This window comes from Doryrhamphus excisus, linkage group LG22 (genome assembly GCF_037039965.1).
Source record: "Doryrhamphus excisus strain RoL-2023G ecotype Guam linkage group LG22, RoL_Dexc_Guam_v1.1, whole genome shotgun sequence".
In the NCBI taxonomy this organism is placed as follows: domain Eukaryota; kingdom Metazoa; phylum Chordata; class Actinopteri; order Syngnathiformes; family Syngnathidae; genus Doryrhamphus; species Doryrhamphus excisus.
Window position 1 is genome coordinate 9,254,419 of NC_136378.1, and position 16,331 is coordinate 9,270,749.

The 16,331-nt window shown below is 39.8% G+C and overlaps 1 protein-coding gene across 4 annotated transcripts in view; it reads left to right on the forward strand.

The window, feature by feature from the left end:
* The window catches only part of unc5a (unc-5 netrin receptor A), a 226,997-nt gene that overhangs the window by 140,130 nt on the left and 70,536 nt on the right, over positions 1-16,331 (forward strand). For all 4 annotated transcript variants that reach the window (XM_058063405.2, XM_058063407.2, XM_058063406.2 and 1 more), the window contains exons 3-5: positions 3,264-3,407; positions 7,138-7,241; positions 10,690-10,870. In XM_058063405.2, the coding sequence (XP_057919388.2) occupies positions 3,264-3,407; positions 7,138-7,241; positions 10,690-10,870 (429 nt within the window). The remainder of the gene's footprint in view (positions 1-3,263; positions 3,408-7,137; positions 7,242-10,689; positions 10,871-16,331) is intronic.

Genomic DNA, 16,331 nt, shown 5'->3' on the forward strand with positions numbered 1-16,331 from the left:
TAGTGCTGATTTAAGGCTAGCAAGGTTCCTTCTGCTCCATTTGTCGATTCCCAGCAGTGCCCACTTTGTTACTTTCGGTATTTGTTCAAACTTTTAGGGGTTCTCGCTCACCGGCTGAGCCACAAATTTTCCCTGCACGAGTGCGCACGGGGCTGACACACTAAGAGAATAAAAGCAGGAAACTTACTTAACTTGCATTCAATATTTTGAGGTGTTTTTGCCTTTGTTGGGAGTGAAGCACGTACAAGAACGTAGAAGTTGAATTCAGAGACACAGAAGTGCCTCAAGGCTGGATTTACGGCAAATGTATCCAAATGTATTGTGAGCTCCCAGGCACACCTATCTGTGTGTGTGTCGGGCTACTAATCAGTAGTCCCTCCTATTTCTTTTCCAGATAAAGATTGTCATACAAGGGCAAGGTAGAACATCAATTTGTTTGCAGAAAACAACAATTTTCCATGATATCTGTCGACGGTGCAAGTACTTTACATAATTGCCATATACTAGTTTTGATGGCCTGATAGGTGCCACTTAGACAAGCTTCCACCAACTTCTGTCTGGAGCTGGAAGCGATCACTGCAGACAGATCAAGTGTGTGTGTGCACAGTGCAGGAGAGTCACAAAGTGCTTTTATGCAAATAGAAATTGAAGAGCGACACTCCATTGAGACTTAAATATACAGCGGGCGTGTATGCTTCTGTGCCAGCTAGGCAGATGTGTCCTCTGTGGCTCCCTGGAAAGCTTTGTGTTCATATGAAAGGTTGAACACCTTTCTGGGAAAAAAAAAAAAAAAACCCAGAGAGGAAAGATCAGATGGGGTGAGCAGGAAAAAAACGGAAAGGAAATGAGGATATCTTTGTCAAAGTGGAAAGAAAGTAGGACATATACTAGTACTCTGCTCAAGACAACACAAATGAGCTGTAGATTGCATCCTAAATAAATCAAATCAAAATCAAATCAACTTTATTTGTATAACACTTTTCCTGCAAAGACATGCAACACAAAGTGCTTTACAGAATTAAAACAATTACCACAAAACAAAAGAAAGCCCCTCCTTCCCACCCTCCATACTAGACACACACACACACAACAATCACACAATCACACACAGTAGGGAGACATGGCATGGCACTGAGGAACAAGGAAACGCCACCTTTGGGGCCGTCCACACTGGGAGGAGCTGCAGGCCGTACCATCGGAAGACCAGCACCCGGGCACCCCAACTCCGGCAGACGGGCGGACCCCCACATTAAAGGGAGGAACCCCCAGCCGGCCGGGTCAAAGGGACCCAAGGATGGCACCCCCGACACAGCCCCCAGTGTGGAGGAGCCCCCTGAAGAAACACTGGAGTTAAAAGCTGAAGACTAAGAGCAAAAAAAATAGGACTAAAAAAATTAAAACAAACCACTGGAGTTAAAAGCTGAAGACTAAGAGCATAAAATAAAACTAAAAAGATAAAAACATAACACTGGAGTTAAAAGCTGAAGACTAAGAGCAAAACAAATAGGACTAACAAGATAAAAACAAAACACTGGAGTTAAAAGCTGAAGACTAAGAGCAAAAAAAATAGGACTAACAAGATAAAAACAAAACACTGGAGTTAAAAGCTGAAGACTAAGAGCATAAAATAAAACTAAAAAGATAAAAACATAACACTGGAGTTAAAAGCTGAAGACTAAGAGCAAAAAAAATGGGACTAAAAAGATAAAAACAAAACACTGGAGTTAAAAGCTGAAGACTAAGAGCATAAAATAGGACTAAAAAGATAAAAACATAACACTTGGAGTTAAAAGCTGAAGACTAAGAGCAAAAAAAATAGGACTAAAAAGATAAAACATGACACTGGAGTTAAAAGCTGAAGACTAAGAGCAAAAAAAATAGGACTAACAAGATAAAAACAAAACACTGGAATTAAAAGCTGAAGACTAAGAGCAAAAAAATAGGACTAACAAGATAAAAACAAAACACTGGAGTAAAAAGCTGAAGACTAAGAGCATAAAATAGGACTAAAAAGATAAAAACATAACACTTGGAGTTAAAAGCTGAAGACTAAGAGCAAACAAAATGGGACTAAAAAGATAAAACATAACACTGGAGTTAAAAGCTGAAGACTAAGAGCAAAAAAAATAGGACTAACAAGATAAAAACAAAACACTGGAGTTAAAAGCTGAAGACTAAGAGCAAAAAAATGGGACTTAAAAGATAAAAACAAAACACTGGAGTTAAAAGCTGAAGACTAAGAGCATAAAATGAAACTAAAAAGATAAAAACATAACACTGGAGTTAAAAGCTGAAGACTAAGAGCATAAAATAGGACTAAAAAGATAAAAAACATAACACTGGAGTTAAAAGCTGAAGACTAAGAGCAAAAAAAATAGGACTAAAAAGATAAAACATGACACTGGAGTTAAAAGCTGAAGACTGAGAGCAATAAAATAGGACTAAAAAGATAAAAACAAAACACTGGAGTTAAAAGCTGAAGACTCAGAGCATAAAATAGGACTAACAAGATAAAAACATAACACTGGAGTTAAAAGCTTAAGACAAGAGCATAAAATAGGACTAAAAAGATAAAAACATAACACTGGAGTTAAAAGCTGAAGACTAAGAGCAAAAAAATAGGACTAAAAAGACAAAAACAAAACACTGGAGTTAAAAGCTGAAGACTAAGAGCATAAAATGGGACTAAAAAGATAAAAACATCAGAAAAGTTTAAAAATATGAGTTAAAAGCCTGATTAAAAAGGTGTGTCTTATAAATAAAAGGTCAAAGGGAAACTTCCGGTGTCCCTTGAATCAGACAACTCCTTACGAAGTTATATTGTGTGAACTTTTGCAGAGCGGGTTCTTTTCACTTCTTGTTTGGCTTCCCGAAGGCTTGTCTTTAAGCAATGGAGCTATTTTGTACTGCATCACAGAGATTTAATTACCTGGGTTTAACTATAAAAGAGCAGCATAGGCTGGCTTGTTTATTTGCTGTGTGCATTTCTGCATTTCATCCCAACTGTTGCTGTTTTATCTACTTTCCAAATGGCACCAATGATAGCTGTAGGCGCTCTTCTCATTTTCCTCAGTTAACAAGCACTCTGTTTATATACGATTATAGTTCCCTGCTTGTTTATTCTGCACTACTTTCCAAATTACATGGGTGCATTTGTACGGAAGGTACGGCGTACAGAAAGACTTGACTCATTTGACAAAACTTAAATACATTAAACCCCTTTCACTGCGTTTACTCTATTATTTTTATTTTATTTTTTGCAGCTTTGCCAGTCATGCAGGTGACGATCGAAATCACCAGACAGCAAGTGGAGAAGATCTTCGGTCTCGATGAGTACTGGTGTCAGTGTGTTGCATGGAGTACTACCGGAACCCAGAAAAGCCAAAAAGCCTACATCAGGATTGCTTGTAAGTGCGCTTTAAAATTATTACTAACACTAATTGGCTAATTGTTCGTGCAATACAAGATTTTTCATTTTGTGGACACTCGTCCTGGGACGATGATTAATTAATTAATCACAATATATGAACACAAACGTGATCATTTTGCCGCCCCTGGATATATTGCCATTGTCGCCTGCCTCCATACAGGCAGGAACACGGTGCATTGGTTTCAGCACCTTGGTGAGTTTGATCTCTAGGGCAATGTGATTAATGTAGCGAGCCCTTTTGTCATACAGTCTCATTCTCTCAGAGTGCAGAAGAGTGTAACTTAGTAGAAATTAAATTAGAGCCTGACACAGAAGTCGGTGTTTCTGTGTGGACAGGTAAAACTGAAGATATGAGTGACATTAACTTGTGTTTTTAATCCTTACTAAATAATGAAAGAAGTTACTATAAAGTTATTGACTTATGAGTGTTGTCATTTACACACACGAAAAAAAAACTTTTTTTGCAAATTTTGCCTGGCTCTCACCGCCTCAGTGGCGGCATCTAACTTGTGTTTTTAAACCTTACTAAATAATGAAAGAAGTTACTATAAAGTTATTGACTTATGAGTGTTGTTGTCATTTACACACACAAAAAAAACTTTGTTTGCACATTTTGCCCGGCTCTCACCGCCTCACTGGTGGCATCTAACTTGTGTTTTTAAACCTTACTAAATAATGAAAGAAGTTACTATAAAGTTATTGACTTATGAGTGTTGTCATTTACACACACGAAAAAAAAACTTTTTTTGCAAATTTTGCCCGGCTCTCACCGCCTCACTGGCGGCAACTAACTTGTGTTTTTAAACCTTACTAAATAATGAAAGAAGTTACTATAAAGTTATTGACTTATGAGTGTTGTTGTCATTTACACACACAAAAAAAAACTTTTTTTGCACATTTTGCCTGACTCTCACCGCTTCACTGGTGGCATCTAACTTGTGTTTTTAAACCTTACTAAATAATGAAAGACGTTACTATAAAGTTATTGACTTATGAGTGTTGTTGTCATTTACACACAAAAAAAACTTTTTTTGCAAATTTTGCCCGGCTCTCACCGCCTCACTGGTGGCATCTAACTTGTGTTTTTAAACCTTACTAAATAATGAAAGAAGTTACTATAAAGTTATTGACTTATGAGTGTTGTTGTCATTTACACACACGAAAAAAAAACTTTTTTTGCAAATTTTGCCCGGCTCTCACCGCCTCACTGGCGGCATCTAACTTGTGTTTTTAAACCTTACTAAATAATGAAAGAAGTTACTATAAAGTTATTGACTTATGAGTGTTGTTGTCATTTACACACACAAAAAAAAACTTTGTTTGCAAATTTTGCCCAGCTCTCACCGCCTCACTGGCGGCAACTAGTTTTTGTCCCATGGTGGCTGTTACTTCCATGGAGTACATGGCAGCCTGCCAAAATAAAATTAAAATTAAAAAAAAAACTCAACTTGAACTATATTAGGAAAGCAGGAAGTGAACAAATGTAACAGTTACTGATTGTAAAAGTACCAGATGGAGGGGTAGGATTTAATAAGCTTTGCTTCTTCCTAGGACGGCACGGCGGTCGAGTGGTTAGCGAGCAGACCTCACAGCTAGGAGACCAGGGTTCAATTCCACCCTCGGTCATCTCTGTGTGGAGTTTGCATGTTCTCCCCGTGCATGCGTGGGTTTTCTCCCCCGGGTACTCCGGTTTCAACATGCTAGGTTAATTAGCGACTCCAAATTGTCCATAGGTATGAATGTGAGTGTGAATGGTTGTTTGTCTATATGTGCTCTGTGATTGGCTGGCCACCAGTCCAGGGTGTACCCCGCCTCTCGCCCGAAGACAGCTGGGATAGGCTCCAGCACCCTCGTGAGGAAAAGCGGTAGAAAATGAATGAATGAATGAATGTTTCTTCGTAGGGTGGCACGGTGGTGAGTGGTTAGCGCGCAGACCTCACAGCTAGGAGACCAGGGTTCAATTCCATCCTCGGCCATCTCTGTGTGGAGTTTGCATGTTCTCCCCGTGCATGCGTGGGTTTTCTCCCCCGGGTACTCCGGTTTCAACATGCTAGGTTAATTAGCGACTCCAAATTGTCCATAGGTATGAATGTGAGTGTGAATGGTTGTTTGTCTATATGTGCCCTGTGATTGGCTGGCCACCAGTCCAGGGTGTAGAAGACAGCTGGGATAGGCTCCATCACCCCTGCGAACCTATGTGAGGATAAGCGGTAGAAAATGCATGAATGATTCCAGACCGGCATCAATCCCTCCTTTTGCACAACAAACGTTGGAGGTTTTACGATGCATACCGTAGAACCAAGGCGGGAGTTATGTGGTCGTCAGTTCCAGCCAAGCCCCCTTGAAGTACTACATTTCCTGTTAATGATATCACACTTTTTTTTTAACCAGCATGTCATCAACACCCACATGAAGCCCCCTTAAAGTAACGGTGTAACTCCAACCGTGCATAGAACTATAATGGAATAAAGTCATAATAATCCTCATTATGTTATTATTGACTGTTATCCCTTAATGCCCTTCATCATCAAATCCTCTTCTACCTCACAGTGAAAGTAGCACACTAAATTTTAGTATTCATGAGCATATTTTTCACTGGATAGACTCTATCAACGACAATCCAGATGAAAGTAGCTGGAGTAAAAACAGATCTGAAATTTATTGCAATGTAGCAACGATAAATCTGTCTGGGGAACACAGACGCATCCCTCGCTGCTGCCTCAAAAGCTTTATTAGAGGAAGCCCTTTTCCATTTGAGTATTTTAAAACATGCCACCTATTAATTCCAGCATAAATATGCATTATTCCAGACAGCACTATAGCGTCCCCCCCCAACCAGAAGGCAGACCTTCGGAAAACATGTGCTTATTATCTAACCTTGTTTCATTCGGACGCATTTATTTAACTCAGATGATCTTCACATCTTCTGGATCGGCCTCATTTCATTTGCAAAAAAAACACACCGTCTTAATGCTCCTCCGAGAACAAGCTCCCCCCCCATTAGTTAAAAGGAATTCACCATCAGCTCACAGCCGCGCCCTGTGCCCCTCCGCGACACGGCAACACATCGATTCACTCTGAGTGCAAACCCGGGGCGGACGCATCAAATTAGTGCCAACCTGCTGGCTATCAGTGGCCTGTCTGGCTCATCAGACACAAGCAGTCGGCCATTTATTTCCACCAGAGAAGACCAAGCAATGCTAGCTCACCAGCCTGACTTATGGGCAAATATACAACACCGGTAAAAGAATTCAATGAGATGAAATGTGAAGCCTCATGCAGTCAGCCAAGCTTGCAGGAGTTCTTGTCCAGGTGCCTCAGGGCTTTGTTTTCGTGTGGCTGCTCCAAGCTCTTTTACAGATGGAAGCTGCAGGCAGGCGACTGCTGGAGAAGAGTGGGTGGCGCGGGAGTGGGAGGTATTGGGAGGAATGAGCGGTAATGCAATTGCTTTTGCTTGATGCCGGCCCCCTCTGGCAGCAGACAAGCATCTCTGAAACAGCCAGGCAGTCTGTAATAAGCAACATGGTTGGTGCCACCGAATCCCTGCGTGGCTTTTTTTTGGGGGAGGGGGGCAACTGGAGTGCGACACGCTCAGCAAGGCCCGCCGGTGAACATTTTGCGGTTTAGCTTGGCGGAGCTTTCATTTACACTCCACATGCAGTTACAAATAGCCTAATTGGTTGTGTTTCTTTGCGCTCTCTCCTCAGACTTGAGAAAGAACTTTGAGGAGGAGCCTCAGGCTAAAGAGGTGGCATTGGATCAGGAGGTGGTGCTGCGTTGCCATCCCCCGGAGGGAGTGCCACCAGCAGAGGTGAGAACATATGAAAGGTATTTATAGGGCCCCATCTCGCATCCGTTTAGCTCAGTGGTCTCAAACATGTGGCCCGCGGGCCTAATGTGGCCCGCAGGACACCAGTTTGAGGCCCCCACCTTGATATGAAAGTTTAACGTTTGATATGGATGCTGTATGGTATCATGTACCCAGAAAAAATTATTATGTTTGATTAATGTTCATGTTAAAGGTTAAATAACTGTTAATAGTTATCCTCCCTATCCGTGTGGAAGTGGTAAGTTTTGGGCTTTTTTAAGTTTAAAGGAAATAACTTGGAGGCTACCGTTTAGGTCACTAGAGCTCTAGTTTGCGCGCATCCATTTAGCCCAGGGGTCTCAAACATGCGGCCCGCGGGCCAAATGTGGCCCGCAGGACACCAGTTTGAGGCCCCCACCTTGATATGAAAGTTTAACGTTAGTGCGGCCCGCGCAAGTTTGACATGGATGCTGTATGGTATCATGTACCCAGAAAAAATTATTATGTTTGATTAATGTTCATGTTAAAGGTTAAATAACTGTTAATAGTTATCCTCCCTATCCGTGTGGAAGTGGTAAGTTTTGGGCTTTTTTAAGTTTAAAGGAAATAACTTGGAGGCTACCGTTTAGGTCGCTAGAGCTCTAGTTTGCGCGCATCCATTTAGCCCAGGGGTCTCAAACATGTGGCCCGCGGGCCAAATGTGGCCCGCAGGACACCAGTTTGAGGCCCCAGCCTTGATATGAAAGTTTAACGTTAGTGCGGCCCGCGCAAGTTTGATATGGATGCTGTATGGTATCATGTACCCAGAAAAAATTATTACGTTTGATTAATGTTCATGTTAAAGGTTAAATAACTGTTAATAGTTATCCTCCCTATCCGTGTGGAAGTGGTAAGTTTTGGGCTTTTTTAAGTTTAAAGGAAATAACTTGGAGGCTACCGTTTAGGTCGCTAGCTCTCTAGTTTGCGAGTTAGCATGTGTCTCAAGACCCTGCAGTTGCGCAATATGTTGTAAATAAAAAGAGTATAAATGTGACTATAGTCGTGTTTTGTCATGTCTACAGGGCTCTAATAATGCTTTGTTCATTTTAATCTGAAAAAAATAATTTGTCTACCCACCAACTATATGTGGTTTCTTAAGTTTTTTATTATTTGCTGTTTTATTATTATTATTATATTTATTTATTACTGATTTATTCTTGATTTGTTTATTTATTTTTCATCTTATTTTGTGTAGAAAAATAAAAATTAAGATATTTGAGAACAGTGGAATGTTTTATCAGAGCTTTTATTGTAGAAAATTGGAACCAAAGCACTGAAAAAGTTTGTATATTTTTCTGTTTTTAATAATTTTTTTAATTTTTTTTGGAAAACCTGATGTGGCCAGTCTCACCCTTACCCTAGCTCCAGTGGCCCCCAAGTAAATTGAGTTTGAGACCCCTGATTTAGCCTTTCTTCAGCAGGAGGACAAAGGGCAAATAGAGGCTCAGGGATCGTCTCTATGGCATCTCCTCGCTTCCACCGGGGAACAGACAGCCCATATGGATAAATTACACCTCTAATTATCGCTTCTTATTGATTTATTATCTCTCCCACATTTCCAAGATGCCATATATCACATCGGCTCATCATATCGCCCAGGATAAGCTGGGAGGCTTCACTTCACGTTTGGAATCTCTAAAGGCCTATCTATAATTAATGGCTCCATTTGACTTGCTCTCGCTCGCTTCTTTATTCCGTCTCTTTGCCATCTCTCATACACTCGAAGGCCTCGTACACACAGGAACGCTCCTGAGATTATTTATTTTTTTGGAAGTTGAACAAAAATTTGCATTCACATTGTGCCGGATTAGTAAATAGTTGCATTCCGACGGGAACGGATCACTCCAATGAAAACAAAACAAACGTGTCGCGCTGTGAACGGACATGCAGATGGAACCATGTGAAGAAATAAGTTTTCCATGGCTCATCAAAACTTACAGGGATTACTTCTGTGAGCCAATATGTACACTCTTAAAAATGCTGGGTTGTTTTTTTGACCCAACCGCTGGGTTGAGACTGTTGGGTCATTTAATTGGGTCATTTTTTATTGAATTGGGTATTCTGAGAACCCAATTTGCTGGATTATCTCTGTTGGGTGCTAAGTTATTTGCTGCTGGGTTGGGATTTCCATTATGTAAAAATTAAAATTAAAATTAAAATTAAAATTAAAATTAAAATTAAAATTAAAATTAAAATTAAAATTAAAATTAAAATTAAAATTAAAATTAAAATTAAAATTAAAATTAAAATTAAAATTAAAATTAAAATTAAAATTAAAATTAAAAAAGAGAATAAAAAATAAAAATAAAATAAAAATAAAAAAATAACAAAAAAAATAACAAAAATAAAAATAAAATAACAAAAATAAAAATAAAAAATAGAAAAAAATATATATAAATATATATATATATATATATATATATATATATATATATATATATATATATATATATATACAGTATATTGGCAACCCAATTTGCTGGGTTGAAATAACCCAGCAGTGTAGTAAATATGAACCCAGCGTTGGCTCATATGAACAACCCAATTGTTGGGTTAAGACAACCAACCCAACGCGAGGTTGGTCCAATATTTAACCAACGCTGGGTTGGGAAACAACCCATATTGGGTTGTTTTTAACCCAGCATTTTTAAGAGTGTAGTATAAGACAACAAAACATTCTTAGAATGTCGAATATCAGTGTAAATAATCAGATATTATGTTTGTTTGTCGTCTGTGGCCTGACTACACCTAAATATTTTATCGTTTCTTTTGCCATGTGGTAAAAAACGCTAGATACGGTGCTTCGTGACTTGTTGACTCAGATTATGAAACTTTTAAAAACACCATCCCTGAGTACTAAACCATGCAGCTCCGTAGAAATATCGCTGTATAGACACCGGGAGCTCTAATGACACAAACAGCATAGGTCGGGCCAGCCACTCAGACAGCCCAGGGACCACAAATAGCCAACTAGTCAATCACTCTTGGACAGCACGGGGACAGCTTGCAAAGAAATAGGAAAGAAAGTGCGAGCCCACAATCTGGAAAAAAAGAGCATCCGAGCAGAAGTCACCACAGGAGAAAATAAGGATCACGCAAAAAAAAGTCCAATTATATGCATCACACGGGACAGTAATACCAACAACAATCCAGCAGCAGCCTGAAGAAGGCAGAAGGTCAAGTGAGAGCTTGAAAACAAAGAACGCAATCCAACACTGCACCAAAAATTGGAATCAGAAAGCAAAACAAAATATCACACTCAGCTGCATGTGTCTTTCCGACATTGTTACAAAATCATTCAAGGGTATAAATATTTTTGACAGCATCATAACAGATTTTCCAATTTAAGTCTTGTGTGAGTCGAGTTAGCTGCCAAAGTCACTTCCACTTTTGACCCATCAAACTCTTTCAGGTGGAGTGGCAGAGAAACGAGGACATCATCGACCCTCAGAGCGACACCAATTTTTTCATCACCGCCGACCATAATCTTGTCATCAAGAAGGCTCGGCTAGCCGACACGGGCAACTACACGTGTGTGGCAAAGAATATTGTCGCACGCCGCAAAAGCAACTCTGCAACGGTCCTCATTTACGGTAAGTGGACTTTAAATTCATTTCGGGTTCCACAATGTCATTTGTAGTACACAGGTGGTTCTCGGATGTCAACAAGGGGCGTTGCAAAAAAGGGAGAGACGGGCTTATTGGGAGGATTGAGTCTCAATAATGAGCTGCTTTGTTGTCACTGTCCATTTCATAGGAGTAAATCGTCTCACATGTTCAAGGATACCATCTTATGGCTAATTCGCTTTCCTTTTCTGCTGTGGAGGATAAAGTGACAAAAAAGTGATCAACTTTTTGTACAGTGTTAATAGTAATTAATTTGAGCTAAACCGAAAGACAAAAATCTTCATTTTCCGGTGGATCTTTGGGTCATGAGCTTTGGGTTGTGACCTAAAGAAGTGTTTTTCAACCTTTTTTTGAGCCACGTCACGTTTTTTACATTGGAAAAATCTTGTGGCACACCACTAACCAAAAATGTTACAAAATGTCAACACGACCTCACACGTGCATCAATAAGTCTATCGGAGGAACAAGGCAGGTGTTGCTACACGGAACAATATTACATTTCTCAGTAGCCATGTTTACATGACGAGTTTTTCTCTTTCCGAATGACCTTTCGGGAAACAATGGTATCCATAGAAAGGAATATTCCAATCTCTTGTCTACATGCGCCGCTATAATCAACCAGAATAGTCAATAGGGCATGCCCAGTAAAACGTAAACATCAACATCACGTGATACCAGCTTCCCCAAGTTTTTCTTTCACTTGTTGGAATAATTCCGTATTGCCAATTTTTTCGTTTGTCCAGTCTTGAAATTTAGTTTGAATCAAAAACAAACTTTGCTTAGTCCAGTGCCGATTGCTGGCCTCCATTTTTAAAAGTGAACAACGTCCGGATCTGCGTGTTACGTCATATCTGAGCATGCCCTGAAAGAACGCACCCGGGATAAATTTAAATTTAAACAGGAAAAGATCAAATTCAATCTTGCTGATATTTTATAATTAAACTCAGGACATGTTTTATATAGATATATATATTTAATTTTTTAATAAAAGTGGACTTGTGAATAAAGTATACAAGGGTTTAGATCAGGGGTGGGCAAACTTTTTGACTCGCGGGCCGCATTGATATGACAAAATTTACGAGGGGGGGGGCAGACTATATATTTTACACGTAACAGTCCACCTGGTATTATTGTATCTGTAAAATTGTCATGCAATCTGCTATTATTATTATTATTTATTATTTATATTTATTATTTTATATTTATATTTAAATATTTTAAAAATAATAAAATATTATAATAATTACAATAAAATTAAAATAATAATTATTATATTATTATTATGTAAAATATGCAAATATAACAATAATATTATATATAATTAATATAACAATTAGCATTAATATAATAATTATAATAATCATAATAGTTCTAATAATAATTATAATAATCTAATAATAATCTAATAATAATAATTATTATTATTATTATGTGCTTGTGTCCCTTTTTTCAGGAGCACTTTGTAAACAACAGACCATGTCAAAAAACGAAATTGATAAAACCATCAAAAGGTTGGCTCAGGCCATGATGCCAGGTTGTATGTTGAGTTTAAATGAAATACTTTGGAAAAATTGGGCGGGCCGTATTCAAACACTTGGCGGGCCGGATGTGGCCCCCGGGCCGTAGTTTGCCCACCCCTGGTTTAGATTCTGTTTCACAGATAGCACTAATACATACGAAAGCTGCTTGCCAACCGCCAATAAACAACAGAAGAAGAAATACACCACGAAGAAGAACGCAGTCTGACAACTTTCCGTTTGAGCGGGTACAAGATACCTCAATCGGATTGGTTAAAGGAATATTCCAACCCTGTTCAATTCTTTCCGTTTGAGCAAATAAAATGCAATTGGAATATTTGGGTCCATGTATACTATTGACATAATATTTGCAAATGATATTTTATAATGTTAATTATAAAAAGTGATATTGGATAATTCGGTTTCTCAAGGTACACTATTGCGCCGCGGCACAGTGGTTGAAAATCACTGACCTAAAGGATGCGATCTCGAGTTCTCCCAAAGAGATAAGATGACAAGTACTATCATCCGGGAGAGACTCAAAGTAGAAGCGCTACTCATCCGCATCGAGAGGAGCCAGATGGCTCGGGCATCTGGTTAGGATGCCTCCCAGACGGTGTTCAGGGCACGTCCAACCGGTACAAGGCCTGGAGGAAGACCCAGGACATGTTGGAGAGACGATGTCTCCCAACTGGCCTGGGAACGCCTCGGGATCCGCCGGGAGGAGCTGGACGAAGTGGCCGGTGGTGGGGTCGTGACCTTGGATAAGAAGTCCAAGATGGATAATAAATCATGGAAGTGCGTTCATAACCACGTAACGTCGTAAAATAGGGATTTTTTGTAGTAGGATTAGAACAAAACGTATTATTATGTGGATTTACCATGTTGGCAACATTCATAATCATACATTTATAAGCACTTCAATATAAAAAACAAACATATATACATTTTTTATCCATATATTATTTGAGTGCTGCATACACTCAAGTTAAACAAATGATTTATGACTCAATTTAAGAGCGCAGTAGTCACTTGCTTTTTGATTCCAAACCCGACCAAAAGTAGGATTCCTTATTTAGAAGTGTAATATGTTCATAATATGTTCATATTTGGAGAAAATAGCACATGATATAGCACCCCTATAGTCACCTTTACATTCGTATTGCCCAATGTAGACGTTGCAAATGGTGATTAACCATAATTAATTTGTCAAATGTGATTAATGGGCGGCACGGCGGTGTAGTGGTTAGCGCGCAGACCTCACAGCAGGGTTCAATTCCACCCTCGGCCATCTCTGTGTGGAGTTTGCATGTTCTCCCCGTGCATGCGTGGGTTTTCTCCGGGTACTCCGGTTTCCTCCCACATTCCAAAAACATGCTAGGTTAATTAGCGACTCCAAATTGTCCATAGGTATGAATGTGAGTGTGAATGGTTGTTTGTCTATATGTGCGATGTGTGATTGGACGGCGACCAGTCCAGGGTGTACCCCGCCTCTCGCCCGAAGACAGCTGGGATAGGCTCCAGCACCCCCCGTGACCCTCGTGAGGATAAGCGGGAGAAAATGAATGAATGAATGAGTTCTCCTCTTATTTTGTGTGGAAGTGGTAACTGTTTGGCTATTTATTTTGTCTTTCCCCACCCTCAGTGTGAATGGTTGTTTGTCTATATGTGCAGGGTGTACCCCACCTCTCGCCCGAAGACAGCTGGGATAGGCTCCAGCACCCCCGCGACCCTTGTGAGGAAAAGCGGTAGAAAATGAATGAATGAATGAAATGTGATTAATCTGATTAAATAATCACCATCATTTAGCAGCCCTAATTAAATTTTCAGCCTTATTGGCTGCATGTAGCTGAACAATGCTAGTTTTTGTTTTTTCCGTTTCAATACTCATATTTGTATTACGGATGCTCCAATCGGGGTTTTATACTGCCAGTTCCGATTTTCGTTATGAGGTTTTTTTTGGCCAGGGGTGCTCTATAAGGGGTCAGGTCAGGTCAATTCCAAGGTACCCTAACTACCAGGGGGCACAAAAACTAGGACATTACTAATACAATACAATAAAACATTACTGGAACGCTAGCAGGACGTCCAGGTAGCACGTAGTTGGGTTCCAAACGAAAGAGCAGCGGCGTCTTCCATACTTCGACTTTGTGTTTTTCAGTTGCCGTATTAAATTAAAGCGTTTTAATATTCTACCCCAGTGAGATATTTTTCATGCACTTGTTGGCAGGTAGGTTTAACGAGGGTTTTTTTTGCATGCCTGGGCACTGTGAAGGAAATCGGGCGGGGGACCCAAAACCAAGACTGGGATCACTATACTGCAATAAGATAAGATAAGATATGCCTTTATTCGTCCCTCAGTGGGTAAATTTGCATTGCACAGCAGCAAGAGTACAGAGTCTGTTAAGCAGTACAAAATACACAATATAGAAAAATAAACAATATAAACAAAATCAACAGTTTTTCCCAGAGTTATATACAATACAGTATGTAGATAACATGAACGAGATGAGATATATGACCAGTCTATACACTGAGATCTTGCTAGTGAGTTAATATGACGCATTATGGAAATACTTCACATAGAACTTAGTATATTGCAGTATATTAAAGCCCTTAATATTGCACATGGAGGTCGATCGGATATTGCACAGTGAATGGAGTCTGGAGTAACTATACTGGCTATGAAAGCAAGTATTACACAGATGTACATAGTGGTGTAGAAGTCTATATACAGGTAATATTACACAGGTAATATAATATCGGCTTTTGTGATCATATGCTTTTTCATGGAAATCATCTGAAACTGATGAAGCATGATTAGTTTCTATTATTATAATTTCAATTTCTGCAAGGGGGGGTTGTTTTATTCACTTTGGGCCTTATTTTGCAAATGGCCCCTGGGCTACACTTTGGACACCACTACTTCTTATAAAAGGGAAGAGGGTCTGCATGCTCTTTTTTTGTTTTCTGTACTGAACGGGACTCTGCATACCAAAAAAATTATGATATGAATACATATATAACCCCCCCTCTACTTTTAACACATTACTTCAGTAGAACAATTGCCAGTGGAAATCTAAGCATTCACGCTTGTGTGCATTTTCAAACAATATTTCTCACTAAAAGACCAGAGAAATAGTGAAAAGATTGCACATATCGGACTTCTAACCTTGCAGCGGGATTGAAAAATTAATCACCGGTTGCCTATTGAATGGAAGTTCCATCACAACAGCAGGGGTCTTGTTCCTTTCCGCCGCTCAGCTCCTGTGCATCAACTAAGCAGAAAGAATCAAGTACGCGTCCACCACGCTTGCTGATCCAGCTAGCTGCGGTGGGTCATAATTACGGCTACTTTTCAAAGGGGGTTCAACAGGGGGCCAGAACTGCATTTTATCAAGGCCTGGCTTGGTGAGACTGTATTCTGTGCTAAGAGGTAATCAGGGCTCGGGTTGCCTTGCAATTTACCTCGCCGTGGCGGGCAATCAATCGCATAGAGAGGGCAAGGAAATGATTCAGTCACGACAAGCACACACAAGCGTAAGAGGGGGGGAAATTGGGGGGTGGGGGTGCCCGGCGAGGCGACGAATGTGCTGTTCAAGTCAATAAATCAGAAATGACTGCATCATGTAAAATGAAGCAAGCGTAGTTAGATGCAGATTAGAATCAAATCAGCGTTGTTTGATGTAATTACTTGCCATCAGCGATGGAGTACCAGTGATGTGCTAAGAACTAGTGGAGGCTAGAACATGGCCGCTGGTTCTTCAGGAAGAGCTTCAATAAGTCCAGTTTGATTTTACATCTTGACCTCTATGAACATGAACAGATTCATGTCACTCTTGCTATTGTTAGATGTTCCATAAGGAGAACGGGTGTAATTTCAACCCTTATGGTGCTGTGGCAGAAACTGC